The 19476-nt window shown below is 40.4% G+C and overlaps 1 protein-coding gene across 3 annotated transcripts in view; it reads left to right on the top strand.

Moving 5' to 3' along the window:
• The first annotated feature begins 2704 nt into the window (after nt 1-2704).
• The window catches only part of LOC311616763 (uncharacterized protein), a 59035-nt gene continuing 42263 nt past the window's right edge, over nt 2705-19476 (top strand). For 2 of the 3 annotated variants that reach the window (XR_014793988.1, XM_084872572.1), the window contains exon 1: nt 7710-7924. Coding sequence is in view for 1 of the 3 variants with exons in the window: in XM_084872572.1 (XP_084728698.1) it covers nt 7769-7924 (156 nt within the window). In the remaining 2 variants the exon portion in view is untranslated. Of the gene's footprint in view, nt 2811-7709; nt 7925-19476 lie in introns of those variants that run through there. The other variant, XR_014793987.1, reaches the window with a different exon arrangement.

Raw genomic sequence — 19476 nt, forward strand, 5'->3', positions numbered from 1 at the left:
AGGCTAGGAGAGAATGCAAAAATTTAAATGAGCACACAAATATGTAATTAAGAACTAAGATGAGTGTTATGAAGAAACTAGTGGCCCTGTGTAAGAGAATACTGAGCTGTAAAATATGGAGAAAAGATTGCATTGTAAGCAAGTTCAGGCTGCCCCATTTCAACCTTAAGGAATCAACAGCACCCATCACATACGGTGTCCTTTCAACAGAAACACAGAGAGCACTGCCCTGAGCATGCACGGTGCTGGCTCCCCAGGCCCACAGACCAGCAGCGATGGCCACTTGTGGGTGATGTTGTGAAGTCATGATGCTGAGGCGATGCCAGGGGTGAGTCCGGCTGCCAAAGCTGAATCCTGGTCCAGGTCTGGGCCTATGCCCCACAGTGAAGCCTGTGGTCGGCACCGAGAGGCAGCTCGGGGAACTGACATAGCCATGTCGGTACCGTCGCAGTTTCTCTATGCACTTTTAAACCATCCATGTTCTTCCAGAAAGAAGGGCTTTTTCTCCCAATCTGGATGGCCAAGCTCCCCTCGGCAGCACCTGAGGACTTGGGGCCTACCTGGCACCCCAGCCTCGCTGACCTTGTGGGCCACTGCCCTAACAGCTCCATACCTCTGCGGCCCTTTGCGAAGCTTGCTGGTGCCATACAGGGTGGTCTGTCCAAAGTTGTCTGTCCATCTGCATAACCCTGTAGGCCGCCTGGCCACAGACACTTGCACCTGGATTGAGCTCCCGCCTGGACCAGTCATCCTCTGGTCGTGATGGCCCTAGTCTATTATTAGTATAGATAGTACAGGAAGCTATGAGAGAGTTCAGCAGGAAGACCTGCCCTATCTGAGGGTGGTTTCCCTGAGTTCTACCTAGAGCCCAAAGTCTGTTTACACCAGGCTTCTAAACCAACAGAATGAATGGAAAGAGCCCTGCTGAAGGAGAGAAACATGAGTAAGTAAATAATTATGGAAGTGTAATAAGGGGAGGAGGGGCTAGATGAACTGCTGTGGGAATGAAAATAGAATGAGTCCTGCATGGACCGGTTTGGCTCAGTGGGTAGAGCGTCAGCCTGTGGACTGAAAGGTCCTGGGTTCGATTCTGGGCAAGGGCATGTACCTTGGTTGCGGGCACATCCCCAGTGGGGGCTGTGCAAGAGGCAGCTGATCGATGATTCTCTCTCATCGATGTTTCTAACTCTCTATCCCTCTCTCTTCCTCTCTGTGAAAAATCAATAAAAAATATATTTAAAAAAAAATAGAATGAGTCCAGAAAACTTTTATATTCTTTGTGCAACCTTCTAGAACATACAATTCTGGAAGAAGAAAAAAAAGCCAATTGTGCATGAATCCTTCCCATGTTGACAATTAGCCTTTAATAGCCCTTTCCATTTTCCATTTTGAAAAACTTGTGTACACCAATCATGATTGATTCTCCACTCCTTCTAAAGGAAGATATGGAATGAATGGCCCGAGATTTCAGAGTATCTGCTAGGATTTGGTAATTTTTAAAAAAATACCCAACAGGTTGTAAATAATAATGAATAAGAAAAAGAGAAACAAACCATTTTAAAAAAAATCAGGGACATACAAATGAAAATAAACACACAGGGTGAGGCAAAAGTGGGTTTACAGTTGTGAGCATAGCAAATAACATTGATTCTTTTTTTAAAAAAAAATAAATATTTTTGTTTATTTCATAGAGGAAGGGAGAGGGAGAGAGAGAGAGAAACATTAATGATGAGAGAGAATCATTGATTGACTGCATCCTGCACGCCCCACACTGGGGATTGAGCCCACAACCCGGGCATGTGCTCTTGACTGGAATAGAACCTGGGACCTTTCAGTCCACAGGCTGACACTCTATCCACTGAACCAAACCAGCTATGGCATTACTTGGTACTTTTTTTATTGAATAGATGCCTAGACAGTCCATTCTTTAGCTTACATATGTAGAAGTGTGTGTGTGTGTGTGTGTGTGTGTGTACAAGTATATATATATATATATATATATATATATATATATACACATACATATATATATATATATATATATATATATATATATATATATATTTGCAAATGCACAATTGTTTATCTCTGGATATGCATACAAGTTTGTGTGTGTGTGTGTGTGTGTGTGTGAGTGTGTGTGTGTGTGTTCATGTAATAGGCATGTTATATGCATATTTACACTGCTTCTTCTGAGTGGGTGACACAAACTCTTAGGTAGCATTTGTGGAGATGCTATGATGTTTGCGGTGACAGTGGAGAGGAGAAGTAAAGGATAATTGCCACTTTGGTTACCAAATTGTGGAATATGTGGTCCAAGCAGCTCCCAGAAACTGTCCCTCTGGAAGGTGCCTATCATAGGGTGTGGAATCCATTGTACCTAAGTTAACAGCACACTGCTCTTGGGTTCAAGGTGTTGTGAGAAAGTTTTGACATTAACAGCACAGGTTTGATGGACAACAATGGTTCCTATGGACTCCATCTCTCTGATTTAAATTGAAGCTTATGTGCCAAGTTTTTACTTTTTTCATTTTAATCTGTTGAAACCAGTTCCTGCTTTATATAGGGTCTTCTTTCCATCCCATTAAACTTCTGCCTTCTATTTCTGTTTCCTTTCCCCTCATTACTCTGGCACTTGTGGGCAAACAGAAACTTTTTACTGGTTTTCCCTCTTGACATCTTTTTCCTCTGCTTGATTCAGGGGCTGCTGTCTGGGATCCACCTTTACTGGCAGAGGAGTTCTCCGACCATGATGTCACCACAGCTCAGTTGGAGGACCCCAGCATGAATCAAGACAGAGGAAATGAGTGGTGAGCCCTCCCCAGGCAACAAGCTCATAAAGTCATCATGGGTGAAAGCAAAGGAAATTAAGGAAAACCGAGGTCAGAGTTATAATACTACAACCATTGTTTGTATATCCATTCCTCATCTATTCAATGAATATTCCCTGAGCTCTGACACTGAATCAGACATAGTTCCTGCCCTCAAGGAATTTACAGTCTAACAAGGAAGACTGATATTTGGACACACAGAAAGAGGAAGGTGAGCCCTGAATATTACAGAAACCCAGAGGAATCTAAATGATAGGGAGATTGGAGGGAAAGAAAGTTAAAGACACACTGATAAAGAACATGGGCTTATAATCAGACAGACTGGGTTTAAATCTCCACTCTGCTACTCACCTACATTAGCCACTCACTAATTGAGCCTCTATTTCTTCAGTTGGGCATTGGAGATAACATACCTATGCAAAATGGTTGCAATAATTAAATTAAATGAGTTTTTATTATAGAGTCTGACTCACTGCAAGCATTTAAATGGAAGATATTTTACTTAATCTTATGTAGATGGCATTTAATGCTATATTTTGAAGCAATAGCTAATAGTTGGCTAGATGGAAAAAAGGGTATTTTAGGCAAAGAACATGACCATATCCAAAGATCTTGTGGATTAATGAACTGTGACTAATGTGATAAGATTTGCATTTTTTAAGTTCAAACCTAAAATACAATGATTCTGATTTTGGCTGTAATTAAATAAATAAAGTGCAACAAAACTATTGAAATGAATTGTACCCCAAACAAAACAAAACAAAACACTATAGTTATTTCTGCATAGTAGGATTATGATTTCTGTCTCTTTTTTAAGCTTCTCTGCACTTTCCATATCTTTAAAATGAATATGTAGATTTTATCATTTAAAAAATGTTTTATAATTATCACTCTTACAGACATTGTACAGAATAGAGGTTAACTAAGGCATACAGAAAGAAATGAGACAATTATTGGATTATTGTAATAATCTAGGAGAGAAATGATAAGATTTGTAGACAAGGCATACCCAGAAGAATGTAGATGCAGAGATGATTCTAGAAGTATAAAGAGAATTGGGAAGAGTTCATGATCTATTATATATAGATAAAAATAGAGGAAAGAAATCAGATGTGATGCCCAGGTTTCTGACTTGGGCAATTAGGTGGAGTGCATACTGATCCCAGAGAGAGAAAACAGGGAAAGGACAGTTAGGAGGAGAGAGATGTGGAGACCAGGAGTTCTAATTTGGATATGTTGAACTTCAGGTGCTTGTGGGATATTGAGATAAACAGATCCAATTGGATAAGTACTTGGATAAATAGGCCAATAGTTCATTCATTAACAAATATTTATTGAGTATCTACTATTTGAGCCAATGCTTTGGTTTGAACACACAGAAATAAAGTAGGACTTGTATTTTCATTCAGGCTAGGATCTCTAATCTCAGAATAGGCATCTGGGCCGTAGATATACTTTTAGGAATCAACCACCTGGACATGGAGAAGGTGAAGAAAGCCATGAGCAGTGGATGAGATAGATGGCCAGTGGGGGAGTATAATGGATCAAGTTCAGCCAGGCTAGTTTTTTTCTCTAGCTTAGAGGATTGAACTGCTTTGACAAATGTTTGCAAATCCCTCAAGTATTATTACTTTCTAACTATATGCAACTCCTAATCTATTGTAGTTACCACTTCTGTGAGAAGTAGGCAAATCACTGTCTCTCTCTTAGAGTTGGTTGTCCTATTATATTTCTAAAAATAGGCACAGTATGGTTTTAACTTGCATCAGTATAACTTTCCTACTTCAGGACCTCTGCACTCCCCCTGTTCCTACTTCCGCAAATGTCCTTTTCTATAACTTTCCCCCACTTGGCTCCTTGTCTTTCAGATCTCTGCTCAACTAACACTTCTGCAGAGAGGACTTCCCTAACCCTCCAGGAGAAATCAGCATAAAGCCAGGCCTTTGCTACTCTAGCTCCCTTATCTACTCACTGTCTGGTGTTTTACTCATTGATTCTCCTACCTCCCAACCAGAATTTGTCATGTGAGTATGGGTCAGTCTGTCTTGTTCTTTATAATAGTCCCAGATCAGAGCTTGGCACAAGTAGGCAGGCAATAATTTTTTAAATTATTTTGAATAATTTTGAGTAAATAGAGAAAGGATTTTTCAGATTTAGGAGTAAATATTAGAAAACAGCCGAAACCGGTTTGGCTCAGTGGTAGAGCGTCGGTCTGCGGACTGAAAGGTCCCAGGTTCGATTCCGTTCAAGGGCATGTACCTTGATGGCAGGCACATCTCCAGTAGGGGGTGTGCAAGAGGCAGCCGATCGATGTTTCTCTCTCATCGATGTTTCTAACTCTCTATCCTTCTCTCTTCCTCTCTGTAAAAAAAAATCAATAAAAAATATATTTAAAGAAAACAATTATTGAAGATTTCTATGAGCCCAATATCTTGTCAAAATGCTAGGAATACAGAATTAAATATTATTTTCTTCTTATTTGCCAATAGGTGAACAATCTCCTGAGAGATACAGACACCCAGGCAGCTATTAAAGGAGAGTGAATACAGGTGGGGCAGAGGTTCAGGTGGGTGTGAAGAAGAATCTGGAGATGTACTGGCTTTGTGGAGAATGTAACTAGGTAGTCTCAGGTTCCAAATTGGAATATTGAGATTGTGGTGCTAATTTGATATTATGACCTAGACCCTTGGTTGATAGATGAAAAGATGAGGAAAGAGAATGAGTCCACTTTAAATCTATACTAGACTCTAAACTTTATATCTGTTTGGCACACGTTGTATATCATACATAAGATATACACAAGCATAGTAAATGCTCAATCAACAGTTTTTGAATAACAAAAACCTCATCTGAGTGGGATAAAATATAGAGTTGGTATATACTTACAATGGAACATCACTCAGCCTGAAAATGAAAGAAATTCTGACACATGCTACAACATGGATGAACCTTATTTCATTATGCTAAATGAAATAAGCTAGTCACAAAAAGACAAATGCTGTATAATTTCACTTGTATGTGATATCTAGAGTAGTCAAAGTAATATCAACAGAAAGTGGAATGGTGGTTGCCAGGGATTGAGGGCCGAGGGGAAGAGGGAATGGAAAGTTATAAATGGGTATAGGTTTCAGTTTTGTAAGATGACAAAGTTCTGACACTTGGTTGTACAACAATGTGAATATACTTATGTACTGAATTGTACATTAAAAAATGGTTAAAATGGTATTCTTATGTTACCATCTTATGTAATATTTTACCACATAAGTATAGTATTTTACTGCATAAATCCTATATAATAAAGTTATAATATGCAAATGGTCGTTACACTGTGAAAGATAATGATGGACTGGGAAAGGACCTGATCTTGGATCAGCAGGAGGGTGGGGCAGCGAGCTACAAGCAGGCAGAGAGCTACAGGAGGGGGCAGGGCAGCAAGCTGGGGGAAGGGGAGGAGGGCCTGCAGCGGGAAGGAGGCGGGGGAGCTACACGAGGGCAGCAGCAAGCTACTGGCGCATGGATTCATGCACAGAGCTACTAGTGTATTATAATAAAAACCAGAGTGCATGACTGGTGATTCATCCACATCTGGACCTGTGAAATTTTGTTATCCGAGAAGTTAAAGAACTCAAAGTCAGTCAGAGTTCCTCCTGCCTTCAGATTCTGTAGGTCTGCATGAAGGCAGAAGAGGAAACGTGAGAATCAGAGAGCTTCAAGGTCACACTGCCAGCAGGGTTGTCTTGTAACTAGAACTCAAGTCTTTTGACTCCAGTGTCATTCTTCCTGTTCCACTGGCAGTCGGGTCAGGGTCAGCCTCTGTAGCCACCTCTCACATCCTGCTCCTGCCAGGAACCACCTGCCATAAGAGACAAAAGAAGAAGTCCCTTGTATCTCCGCTTGAATGTCTGAGAGGCACCTCACAATTAGCATGTCCTATACCGAGCTCCTTCTTTATTAGCTATAAGATGCTATGCTCTTCAAAATAATTTTTGATGTTAGTTCACTATGTGGTTTTTGGAATACAGCTTAGATGGGGTTCAAAGAATGAGTCACATCCCTATAACAAAACTCTTTCCTTACATACTTATTTTTGAGAGTAAGATTTCTCAGTGTTGGCATCTGTTAAATCTGAAAGAGGGAATAAATCTGATGTTTATCCCTGTGTCATTCTAGCAATAAATATTATATGCCAATAGATGCATGAACTTATTTTAAAATCTTCATATATCTCATTATGAAATTAATTTCCTATAAAATTTTACTTTATAAGTTTAAGACTTATTTTTAAAATTTATAATATATTTATTTTGATCAATTGTGTAGTATTGATAATAATAATAATAAGTCAGCTCAGATGGAATTTTATAATACTTAGAACTATATGGTTGCAGGAAACATTTTACATTTCTGTTTATTTCAGAGAGGAAGGGAGAGGGAGAGAAAGATAGAAACATCAATGATGAGAGAGAATCATTGATTGCCTGCCTCCTGTACTGATGGGAATCAGTCTGCAGGCCTATGGAATCTGAAGGCAGGAGGAACTCTGAGCCTAACCAGCTAGGGCTCAATAAAATAATTTAAATAATATAATCTGCATTGGGTTAAGATTCTGGAGATGAGGTAAATGGAATGAAAATATGAGGACAAAAGTAACTATGTAAAATTTCTGATTATTAAGAGCTCTTTCATATATTTTTAAGTATTAAGAATGCTATGATACTTAAATTCAACTAGATACATTTAAAGGAGTGACTTAGTAATTTTATTTTAAAAATGTAGTAATATTTAGAAATTGCCATAAATTACCTTCCTTGCAATTATTTAATGAGCAAATTTAGATATCGGCTTAAACATGTGTGTTAGAGAACATATTTTTCAAAATTCTTTGGAAGTAGGTTAACCAAACACATTTGAAAACCACTGGCTTGTGCTGTAAAGAGATGCTGAGAAATGAGTTGGAGGAAGATATGGAATTAACTGATTTTTGGTTTAGGTTTGGTTTTAGTTTGCTGCTGCTTAAAAAAGAGAGAAATTACAGATACTTGTGTGCTGAAGACAATGATTTAGTCAAGAGGAGAAAGAAGGTGATGGTGCAGGTGAGGAGTGAGGGTTGCTGGAGCGGTGGGGGGCATGGGCATGGAGTACTAGCAGAGCTGAGACCTAAGAAGGGTCAGAGCACTCTGCAATCCCCAGGAGGGAGGGCAGAGAGGGTGGGCCCTGGGCAGACGCGGATGTAGATGCAGAGGTCCAGGGCACAAAAAGTTCTGGTCTGATTGCTTCTATTTCCTCAATAAAACCAAAGCAAAGATTCGCAGCTGTGAGTAAGGATGGGGGAGGAGGTGTTGAGGCTAACAAGAGAGAAGAGGATGTAAAATAGATGTTTATAAAAGTGGGAGAGAGTCAACTCGGGAAATTTAACTGGTGTCAGGGTGACTAGTCAGCAAGGCAGTGTGCTGCTCCGGGTGGGCGCAGGTGAGGGCGGACAGCAGAGCTGGATTCAACCAGCTTGGGGTTTGACAGGTGTGAACACCAATAGGCGACACTGTTTAGGAAGTTGAGATCTAGTAAAAATATAATGGAGCCTGGACTTGAAGCTGCAGAAGTAGAGAAGGGATGGCATGAGGTTAGGTGATGGGTTTTGATGGGTTATTAAATATCTGTGGGTGGAAATATATATACACACAAACACACACACACACACTCACACACACACACACTTTCTGGCTCTTCAGCTCTCCCCTGTCTTAATAGCCTCTGCAGTCGTTTCCACGGGTGGACTGCCGTCTCACTTTTTGGAGAAAGTTAGTTGCGGTTTCTTCCAGGGATATTTTTGGGGACCACAGGGCCTGCTTGGTAGGTTTCCTGGGAAGTGGAGGTTCTATTTGTTTTGGTCCCTGGCTTTCCTCCCACCTCTGCTGCCTCGGTTGTCCAATCCGGTTGCAGGAGAGGAGGAAGCGCTGATTGGAAGTCCCGTGCTTGTGGGCGGGGCCTATCACGGACCATGGGAGGAGGGCTCAGAGGAGGCTAGGTCCCTTCTTGGTGGCTAGGACTCCTCCTGTCACTCAGTGCCTTCCTGAGTGTGAGGGGCTGTGAGATGGGGGTCCTGGGACTGAGGGAAGGGGGCGGGGAGATTCAGAGCTCCTCAGGACGCCTGGCACCAAATCCCCTGTGTTCATTTCCAGCCAGGATGTTTTAGTGTGAGAGTGCTGCATGCTTTGGTTTGTCTGGAAGAGCACGGTGAGATCACAGCAAAAGGATTTTGTCAGGTTTCAACCTCCCGCTCCCACCCCTTCCCCCACAACCAGAGACAAACCAAATGGGATGGAAGGGTGGGCAGGCTCTGGCCCAGAAGAAGCAACCCAGGGCTTGCAGCCAGTCCTTTTATTAAAAGTTAGGGGGGAAAAAAAAAAGTTAGAGGTTAAAAGGGTTGTTTTTTGTTTATTTTTTATTTCTTTATTTTTATTTCTTTATTTTTGCTTCTGTCATTCATACAAAATTTTAAAAAATATTTTTATTAAATTATTATCTGTGTACATATTTTAACATTGCCCCCCCCCCCCATACATATCTTCCCTCCCCAGAGTTTTGTGTCCATTGGTTTTACTTATATGCATGTATACAAGTCCTTCGGTTGATCTCTTCTCTCCCCCATATATCCCTACCCTCCCTGCTGTAATTTGACAGTCTGCTTGTTGCTTTACTGTCTTTATATCTGTCTTTTGGATCATCAGTTTATAATGTTCTTTAATATCCATAAATGAGTAAGGTCATGTGGTATTTCTCTTTCATTGACTGGCTTATTTCACTCAGCATGATGTTCTCTAATTCTATCCAGGTTGCTGCAAATGATGAGAATTCCTTCCTTTTTATGGCAGCATAGTATTCCATTGTGTAGATGTACCATTGTTTTTTGATCCAATCCTCTGCTGACGGGCACCTAGCTGTTTCCAAATTCTAGCTATTGTAGATTGTGCTGCTATGAACATAGGGGTGCATATATCATTTCTGACTGGTGTTTCTAGTTTCTTGGGATATATTCCTAGGAGTGGGATTACTGGGTCAAATGGGGGTTCCATTTTCAGTTTTTTGAGGAAACTCCATACTGTCCTCCACAGTGGTTGCACCAGTCTGCATTCCCACCAGCAGTGCATGAGGGTTCCTTTTTCTCTGCAACCTCGCCAACACTTGTTGTTTGTTGATTTGTTGATGTTGGCTATTCTGAGAGGTGTGAGGTGGTACCGCATTGTTGTTTTGATTTGCATCTCTTGGATAATTAGTGAATTTGAGCATGTTTTCATGTGCCTCTTGGCCTTCCTTCTGTCTTCTTTTGAAAATATTCTATTAAGGTCCATTGCCCATTTTTTAATTGGATCGTTCATTTTCCTTTTACTTAGTTGTATAAGCTGTCTATAGATGTTGGAGATTAAACCTTTATCAGTGATAACATTTGCAAATATGTTCTCCCATACAGTGGGCTTTTTTGTTGTTTTGTTGATGGTTTCTTTTGCTGTAAAAAAGCTTTTTATTTTGATGTAGTCCCATTTGTTTATTTTCTCTTTAGCTTCTATTGCCCTAGGGGCAGTATCAGTGAAGAAGTTCTTTTGGCATATGTCTGAGATTTTGCTGCCTGTGGATGCTTCTAGTATTTTTATGGTTTCCCGTCTGATGTTTAAGTCCTGTATCCATTTTGAGTTTATTTTTGTGTATGGTGTAAGTTGGTGATCTAGTTTCATTCTTTTGCATGTATCTGTCCAATTTTCCCAACACCATTTATTGAAGAGACTGTCTTGACTCCATTGTATATTTGTGCCCCCTTTGTCAAATATTAACTGAGCATAGTGATTTGGGTTGATATCTGGGTTCTCGATTCTATTCCATTGATCTATATTTCTGTTCTTGTGCCAGTACCAGGCTGTTTTGAGAACAGTGGCTTTGTAATACAGCTTGAAGTCTGATATTGAGATCCCTCCTACTTTACTCTTCTTTCTCAGGATTGCTGTGGCTATTCAGGGTCTTTTATTGTTCCAAATGAACTTTTGGAGAGTTCTTTCTAGGTCGGTGAAATATGCTGTTGGTATTTTAATGGCGAGTGCATTGAACCTATAGATTGCTTTAGGAAGTATGGACATTTTGATGATGTTAATTCTACCAATCCATGAACATGGTATGCTCTTCCATCTGTTTACATCTTCCTCTATCTCTTTTTTCAGTGTCGTGTAGTTTTCCACATATAGGTCCTTTACTTCCTTAGTTAAGTTTATTCCTAGGTATCTTAATTTTTTTGGTGTGATGGTAAATGGAATTACTTTTTTAGTCTCTGTTTCTATAAGCTCACTCTTGGTGTATAGAAATGCCATGGATTTCTTGGCGTTAATTTTGTATCCTGCTATATTGCCAAATTCATTTATTAAGTCAATTAGTTTTTTAATGGAGTCTTTTGGGTTTTTTATGTACAATATCATGTCATCTGCAAATAAGGATAATTTTACTTCTTCTTTTCCAATTTGGATGCCTTTTATTTCCTCTTCTTGTCTAATTGCAATGGCTAGTACTTCCAGTACTATGTCAAAGAGGAGTGGCGATAGTGGGCATCCCTGTCTTGTTCCTGTTCTTAGAGGGAATGGTTTTAGTTTTTGCCCATTGAGTATGATGTTGGCTGTGAGTTTATCATATATAGCTTTTATTATGTTGAGGTATAATCCTTGTACTCCCACCTTGTTGAAAGTCTTTATGAGGAAAGGGTGTTGGATTTTATCAAATGCTTTTTCTGCATCAATTGATATGACTATATGATTTTTATCTTTCAATTTGTTTATGTGATGTATCATGTTTTTTGATTTGCGGATATTATACCATCCTTGAATTCCCAGAATAAATCCTACTTGGTCATGGTGTATGATCTTTGTGATGTTCTTCTGGAGTCGATTTGCTAGAATTTTGTTGAGGATTTTGGCATCTATGTTCATGAGGGATATTGGCCTGTAATTCTCTTGCATTGAGTTGTCTTTATATGGTTTTGGTATTAGGGTGGTGCTGGCTTCATAGAAGGAGTTTGGAAGTGTTCCTTCCTCTTGGATTTTTTGGAATAGTCTGAGGAGGATAGGTTTTAGTTCTTCCTTGAATGTTTGGTAAAACTCTCCTGTGAAGCCATCTGGCCCTGTGCTTTTGTTTGCTGGAAGCTTTTTGATGACTGTTTCAATTTCTTCCCAAGTTATTTTTCTATTGAGATTTTTAGATTCTTCCTGATTGAGTTTTGGAAGGTTGTATTTTTCTAGGAATATGTCCATTTCCTCCAGGTTGATCAGTTTGTTGGAATAGAGTTGTTTGTAGTATTTTGTAACAATCCTTTGTATTTCGGCGGGGTCTGTTGTTATTTCACCTCTTTCATTTCTGATTTTGTTTATTTGAGTCCTCTCTCTTTGTTTCTTCATTAGCCTGACTAGAGGTTCATCTATCTTGTTTATCCTTTCAAAGAACCAGCTCTTAATTTTGTTGATCTTATGTATTGTTTCTTTGGTCTCTATGTTGTTTATCTCTGCTCTGATTTTTGTTATTTCCTTCCTTCTGCTTACACTGAACTTTTCTTGTTGCTGTTTTTATAACTCTTTGAGTTGTAGAGTTAGATAATTTGTTACCATTTTTTCTTGTTTTTTGCAATAGGCTTGTAGGGATATGAACTTCCCTTTCAAAACTGCTTTTGCTGTGTCCCATAGATTTTGGATTGTTGTGTTTTCATTGTCATTTGTTTCCAGGATGTTTTTAATTTCTTCCTTGATTTCTCTGGTAACCCAGTCCTTGTTTAATAGCATGCTGTTTAGTCTCCATGTGTTTGATTTCTTTGGATTATTTTTATTGTAATTAATTTTCAGTTTTATGCCACTATGATCTGAGAAGATGCTTGATATGATTTCTATCTTCTTGAATTTAAAGAGACTTTGCCTATGTCCCAAAATGTGGTCTATCTTTAAGAATGACCCATGTGCACTTGAGAAGAATGTATATTCTGTGGCTTTGGGGTGGAATGTTCTGAAGATGTCAATTAATTCCATCTGTTCTAGTGAGTCATTTAGGATTGATATTTCTTTGATGATTTTAAAAAAAATATATTTTATTGATTTTTGTACAGAGTGAAAGGGAGAGAGATAGAGAGTTCGAAACATCAATGATAGAGAGTCATTGATCAGCTGCCTCTTGCACACCCCCTACTGGGGATATGCCAGCAACCAAGGTACATGCCCTTGACCAGAATCGAACCCGGGGTCCTTCAGTCCCCAAGCCGACTCTCTATCCATTGAGCCAAACCGGTCCCGTCTCTTTGCTGATTTTTTGTTTAGATGATTTGTAGAAGGGTGACAGTGGGGTATTAAAATCTCCTGTTATGATTGTATTGCTATTATTTTCTCCCTTCATGTCCTCCAGCAGTTTTTTTAGGTATTTGGGTGCTCCCGTATTGGGTGCATATATATTTACCAGGGTTATTTCTTCTTGTTGGATTGCTCCCTTTAGTATTATGAAGTGGCCTTCCTTATCTCTTGTTATGTCCTTCACTCTGAGATCTAATTTGTCAGATATAAGTATTGCCACCCCAGCTTTTTTTTTTCATTTCCATTCGCCTGGAAAACCTTTTTCCATCCCTTCACCCACAGTCTGTGTGCGTCTTTTTTTCTGAGGTGGGTTTCTTGTAGACAATAGATGTATGGGTTTTGTTTTCTTATCCAATCTGTTACCCTATGTCTTTTGATTGGAGCATTTAATCCATTTACATTTAAAGTTATTGATAGGTACTCATTTGACACCATTTTTACTCTATACCCCTGTGTTCCTTCTTCGCTTCCTATTTCTTTATTTTTACAGTAGACCCGTTAGCATTTCTTGCATTGCTGGTTTGGTGGAGATAAATTCCTTTAGTCTTTTTTTGTCTGTGAAGCTCCTGATTTCCCCTTCAATTTTGATTGATAGCCTTGCTGGGTACAGTATTCTTGGATTCAGACCCTTTCTTTGCATGACTTTGTATATTTCATCCCATTCCCTTCTGGCCTGATAAGTTTCTGTTAAGAAATCAGTTGCTAGTCTGATGGGGGTTCCTTTGTATGTAACTTTCTGTCTCTCTCTGGCTGCTTTTAAGATTCTTACTTTGTTGTTGTTGTTTGCCAATTTAATTATAATGTGCCTTGCCATCTGTCTTCTGGGATTTATTTTGCTTGGGACTCTGCGAGCATCTTGGATTTGTGTGGGTTTTTCCTTCTCTATCTCAGGAAAGTTTTCTGTCATTATTTCTTGAAATACTTTTTCCATGTCTACCTCAGTTTCCTTTACTTCTGGAACCCCTATTATTCGAATATTGTTTCGTTTTGTATTGTCCCAAAGCTCCCGTAGGCTCTCCTCCTGTTTTTTAATTTTTTTTTTTCCTAGAAGCTGCTCTAATTGGGTATTTTTTTCCAGCTTGTCTTCTAGCTCACTGATGTGGTCCTCCACTTCATCTAGTCTACTCTTGATGCTTTCTATTGAGTTCTTCATGGTAGCGATGTCATTTTTCATTTCTTCTTGTTTCATCTTCATTTCCTCTTGGTTCTTCTTCAATTTCTCTTGGTTCTTCTTCAATTCCTCATGGTTCTTCTTCATTTCTTCTTGGTTATTGTCAAATTTCTCTTCCATTCTTTTTAGCCATTTATAATCATTACTCTGAATTCCTGCTCTGGTAGGTTGCTTGCCTCTAACTCGTTTACTTCCTTTTCTGGTGATGCCTGCTTTTCTTTCATGTGCGGGCTATTTCTTTGTCTGCCCATGGTCTCTCTTTTCAGGACGTCTGGTTATGTGGTTATCTTTCTATTTTTTATTTCTTTATTGATTAAAGTGTTACATATGTGTCCTTATTCCCCCATTATTCCCCACCACCACCACCACCACTCATGCTAGAAGGGTTGTTGAACATTAACCCTTTTGGCGGTAGTTTAGTCCCTGGGAGGCCTGGTGGCTGCAGGATTTCGAATTCCAAGCAACTCTATGCACAGCGTTTGTCCCACCGTCACTTTATTTCTTGCTTCCTTTGTGCCACACCCTGGAAATGTTTCCTGAAAGTCAACTTCCAGCCAATTCCAGTGGCTGCTTCTGATTCTCCTGTCCAGCACTTGGTGGTTTCTGCATTGAATCCTCAAACCCTGTAATGTACATCCCCCTCCCCCTTAAAAAAAAAAAAAAAAAAAAAAAAAGATAAGGCAATTGAGACTTATGGAAGTCTTACCCAACATCATCTAGTTAGCAGTGACAGAATTCGGGTTTGGTCTCTATCTGTCTTCAAAGGCCAGGCACTTTTTATTACACTCACTCAACCATGCCCTCCAGGGCACCTGGTTTGCTGGGTGAGGAGAGAACAAGAGAAACTAACAATAGTAAAGCAATCAGTGCTGTATGCTAAAGGCAGGGAAAATATCCATGTTTGTTTTTGTTTGCTTGTTCTGTGCTCTTCAGGAATGTGTATCCCCAGAGGAAATTAAATTTAACCCATCACACAGGATGAACGGGAAATTCCACAGCACAGAAGGACGGTTCATACCCAAGGAGCAGGAGGTTCACAGGGGCAGAGACTCTGGTAACCACAGAGGGTAAGACCCTTAGGGAGCCTCCACCCCTTCCTTTTACTGAGGAAGCAAATGGAGGCCCAGAGACGGTATTTCAGATCACAAAACAAGAGAGTGACTGATCTGGGCCTGGAATCCAGGTGTTCTACCATGTAATCTGTGGTCTGTCTTTTTCTTTTTCCTTTTTTAAAATAGGTTTTTTTTTTAATTAAAATATATATATATATATATATATATATATATATATATATATATATATATATATTGAGAGAGAGAGAGAGAAAGAGAGAGAGAGAGAGAGAGAGAGAGAGAGAGAGAGAGAGAGAAGGGCAGAGGGATAGGTTTAAACATTGATAAGAGAGAAACATTGATTGGCTTCCTCCTGCATGCTCCCTATTGGGGTTGAGCCCACAACCTGGGCAGCTGCCCTGACTGGGAATCAATCTATGACCTCAACTCTTGAGCAATACTCACTGGGCTGTCTTCTTAATAACTTGTAGTCAGATGTAATGTAAGAGGAGTTCACACTTGTTTAGCACTTACTAAACAAGTACTTTATTTACTTTCGTTTCTTTTAGTCCCTGTGACAACTCCATGAGGTCGGCAGTATTTCACAAAGGAGGAAATTGAGACTAAGAGAAGTAACTTACCCAAGATGACACAGCAAGTGGGAGCCTGGAGCCTTGCTCTTTCGTACCCAGCTATGGAAAGAAGGGTGCAGCCAACAAAACCCTTTCAACGTGGAAAGTTTTATCCTTTATTCAGACGTGGATACTGACGCTCAGAGATGTTCAGTAATGTGCCAAAGGTCACAGAGTGAAAGTATGTTGGAGCCACCCCTGTGAGACTAGCAGCCAGGGCAGCAACAGGCATACCCCTGATCCCTTCTCCAGCAACTGCATCCTGGTCTTATTCTCTACCTAAATAAAACTTTCCTTTTTTTCCAAACCATAAGAGAAAGTTTATGTAGAAAGTCATAAAGGTAGAAGAGGTAAAAGAAGTGAGCCATAGAAGAAATTGTTGCAGGAAACAAGTTACAGAGGCAAAGGATGGCCCCGGAGCTTTGGAGAGAAAAAGGTAAAGGTAACAGGCCTGGGGGAGTCAAAGCAGGAGGGAAAAGGTGCAGGCATGCTCCAGGGAGAGGGGTAGAGAGGTTAGGCCTAGGGGCTTTTAAGGGTGGGGATTTTAAGGAAGGTCCCAGGGGAGGATCTCAATAAAATATTCATCAGCTTTCCAGGTGCATGCTTTTTGGGTCCTTGTCTCCACTGATTTGTCTGCACCAGGGCAGGGGGTCATTAGTCAGTGCAGCTGGCCCTGATGTCAGCCATGGCGCCTTTTGTCTTGTTTCCCTGCTTTTCTGGGCCTGGAGCTGAAACAAAACAAAAATTTCCTCTTCAGAATGAATGGATGGCCTCTGATTCTTGAAGAATCTCTTATTTTCTTGAGCTAAGATCTGTTTCCAAGAGCAGAATTTGAAGACTAGAATCTCTGCCTGTTTTCTGCAGGGGGTTTGCATTACTACTCGTAAAACTTGTTTTTGAACTCACGTGAACTTGTTCTTGACTTCTTTCCTGTGTGAGTCAAGAGCCTGGAGGTCCCAGACTGTGGCAAGATAAGGCTTGCCCCTGCTGGAAACCAGTGTGGTGATACAGTCACCTCCTATATGACCCTGGACAATTAACCCATAGTGTAGTTTGATTTTGCCCTATATATAACATGTAATCTATATGCCCTTGGGGGGTTGGGTCTTTCAGGGAGTGAGCTGATATGTTCTCTAAATTGGTCAATTCTATAATAAACTACTACCTTTCACCACTGGGGGCGGGGGGGGGGGGGAGAAATTCTCAAACCCGTACTGTGGGAGTAGCTCACAGTCTTAATGGATGAGACAATTTCTAAGTAGACAGGTCCTGCAGTGGAAGAATATACAGCTTTGAGGGGGAAATAGATAAGGACAGAAATTGTGAGTAGATTCTAAATGACCCTGGGGTCTGGGCAAAGGCCTCTTGGAATATGTATGTTAACAGGATCACTGTTCGCCCTTTTGGAATCTTTGTGAAAAGTTGAAAAAGGCACCTCTTTTTCTGGACAGATGCAGCACTACATTAGGGTGCACAGCTGGCAAGTAGGTCCCAAGCAGATATTTGTGCCTCCAGTTGGCCCTGGGCTAGTCATTTTTGCCTTGTGAGCAACCTGTCTATTTGGACACAGCAGCCCTGGAGGTTGAGATTGAAATGTCTAGTGGAAGGCAAAGGTCAAAGATTCCAGGTCAGTCTGAGGAATGAGCATGTACAAGACCTGCAGGCCTGGGAAAGAGTTTCTTTCACTCGGGGACCTGCTGTTTGTTCAGTGTGACTGGAGTGAGTAGTTATTGGGGGAACTCAAGAGAGATAAGATTGGGAAGATTGGCAGAAGGTATTTATTATTCACTCATTAAGCAAATATTTATTCCAAGTTTAGTGCTGTACACACTAGAGAAATAATAGTGAACAAACTTGATAAAATCTCCTACCTTAAGGAATTTACATCCTAGTGATGGGCCTGCAGTGTCCGTTAAGGTATCCCGAGGAAATACTTATTACTGCCCCAATTAGCATTGTGCAACACCCCAATGAGATAGTGTATGTGTAAAACCCCTTTAAGAACTGGGATCTTCTGGTGAAGTACATGATTGCCAAACCACTAACTAAGTTGTACACTTTTGTTTATGATCACATGATATAGGAACTGTGACACTCACCCTTGTCCTACTGTCAAGGCCCATCCTGACCAGCAAAGAAATCCATTTCTTCTTGGGTTAGCTGAGCAGGTTGGATGCCTGTGATTTCCTGAGGCCTGTGTAGGTTTTCACCGGCTCCTCCTTAGGCTATGGTACCTGTTGTGGTCAAGGCTTTTTCTCCTGTGGTTAAAATACCAGTGAAGATGACAGAATCACCTAAAATGATTAACACAAAGGAAGCTGTCTCTGGGGTAAAGTGGGCTGAGAGATTCCAGGAGGGATTCCAGAAGGTCAGGTCCCCAGGTTAGAGGCTGTTAGTCTGATCAGTAGTCTGATTCAGGTGAGATAGGTTGTTCCCAGGCTTGGGAAGGTGGCTTCTGCCTCAGGGTGTTGTTATGGGCAAGTCACTGCTCCTTACTGGACTAGTTTCTTCCTCTATTAACCAGGAAGTTGAATTTATTCAAGCTTGAACAACACAGCCCTTAAATTCTTCTAGAGTGCCCTGGTGTTTAACCAAATAAAAGCAGTGGTGCTGTAGTTGAGGCAAAGATTGGGGCCTGGAGTTCTGCTTATTTCAATTCCACCTTGTCCTGCCTCACCCTCTCAGGATTTCTGCCATTACTGAAGACAGCCCTAGAATCATAGTGGACTTCAGTTTGAAATGATTGGATTATATATATTTTTTTTCATTTTCTTTCTCATTGGGCTGCTGTGGCCCTGGGCTCAGGTTAGGGATAAAGACAATTGAAAAGTTCTGTGATAATTTTTTATGATTTTTGTGCTTGCATTGAAATGATTGAATGCTCTCTCCATTCAATATAACATAATCTAGATGACTCCCTCCCACCCCTGATTTCCTTATTTAGATGTAAGATTTCAGTGGCCCTATTTGAATTTGTATTTATGATTGTGGTTACACCATAAAACAATTTAAAGAATTTCCCATTTCTCATTCCATGTAGTGCATGTAGTGTATTTTCAAAATTGGGAAATCTTTAATTTTTTTTTATAAAGATGTATTTGTTAGAAGTCAGTGGTAGGAGCAAGATAAAAACTTCTTTCTCATATATGAAATCCAGGTAGGTGGTCCGGGGCTAGAATAATGGCTCCACAACCATCAGGACCCCACTCCTTCTGTCATGTTGTTCTGTAAGTCCTCCACATGGGCCTTCCAGTTTGAGATCCTTCTGTGGAGCTCCTGTTTCTGCCAGCAAGTCTTCATTCATCCCCTAGGAAGGAGGGAAGGAGGAAGAAAGGAAAGGAGGGAGGGAAGGAAGGAGAGAGTCTGCCATTTCAAGGGCAAAACATTGCACATGTTACACTACAGGTAAGTTGGTCATAGAGCCATACA

This window comes from Pipistrellus hanaki (assembly GCF_964339955.1).
Source record: "Pipistrellus hanaki genome assembly, chromosome: 2".
NCBI lineage: Eukaryota > Metazoa > Chordata > Mammalia > Chiroptera > Vespertilionidae > Pipistrellus > Pipistrellus hanaki.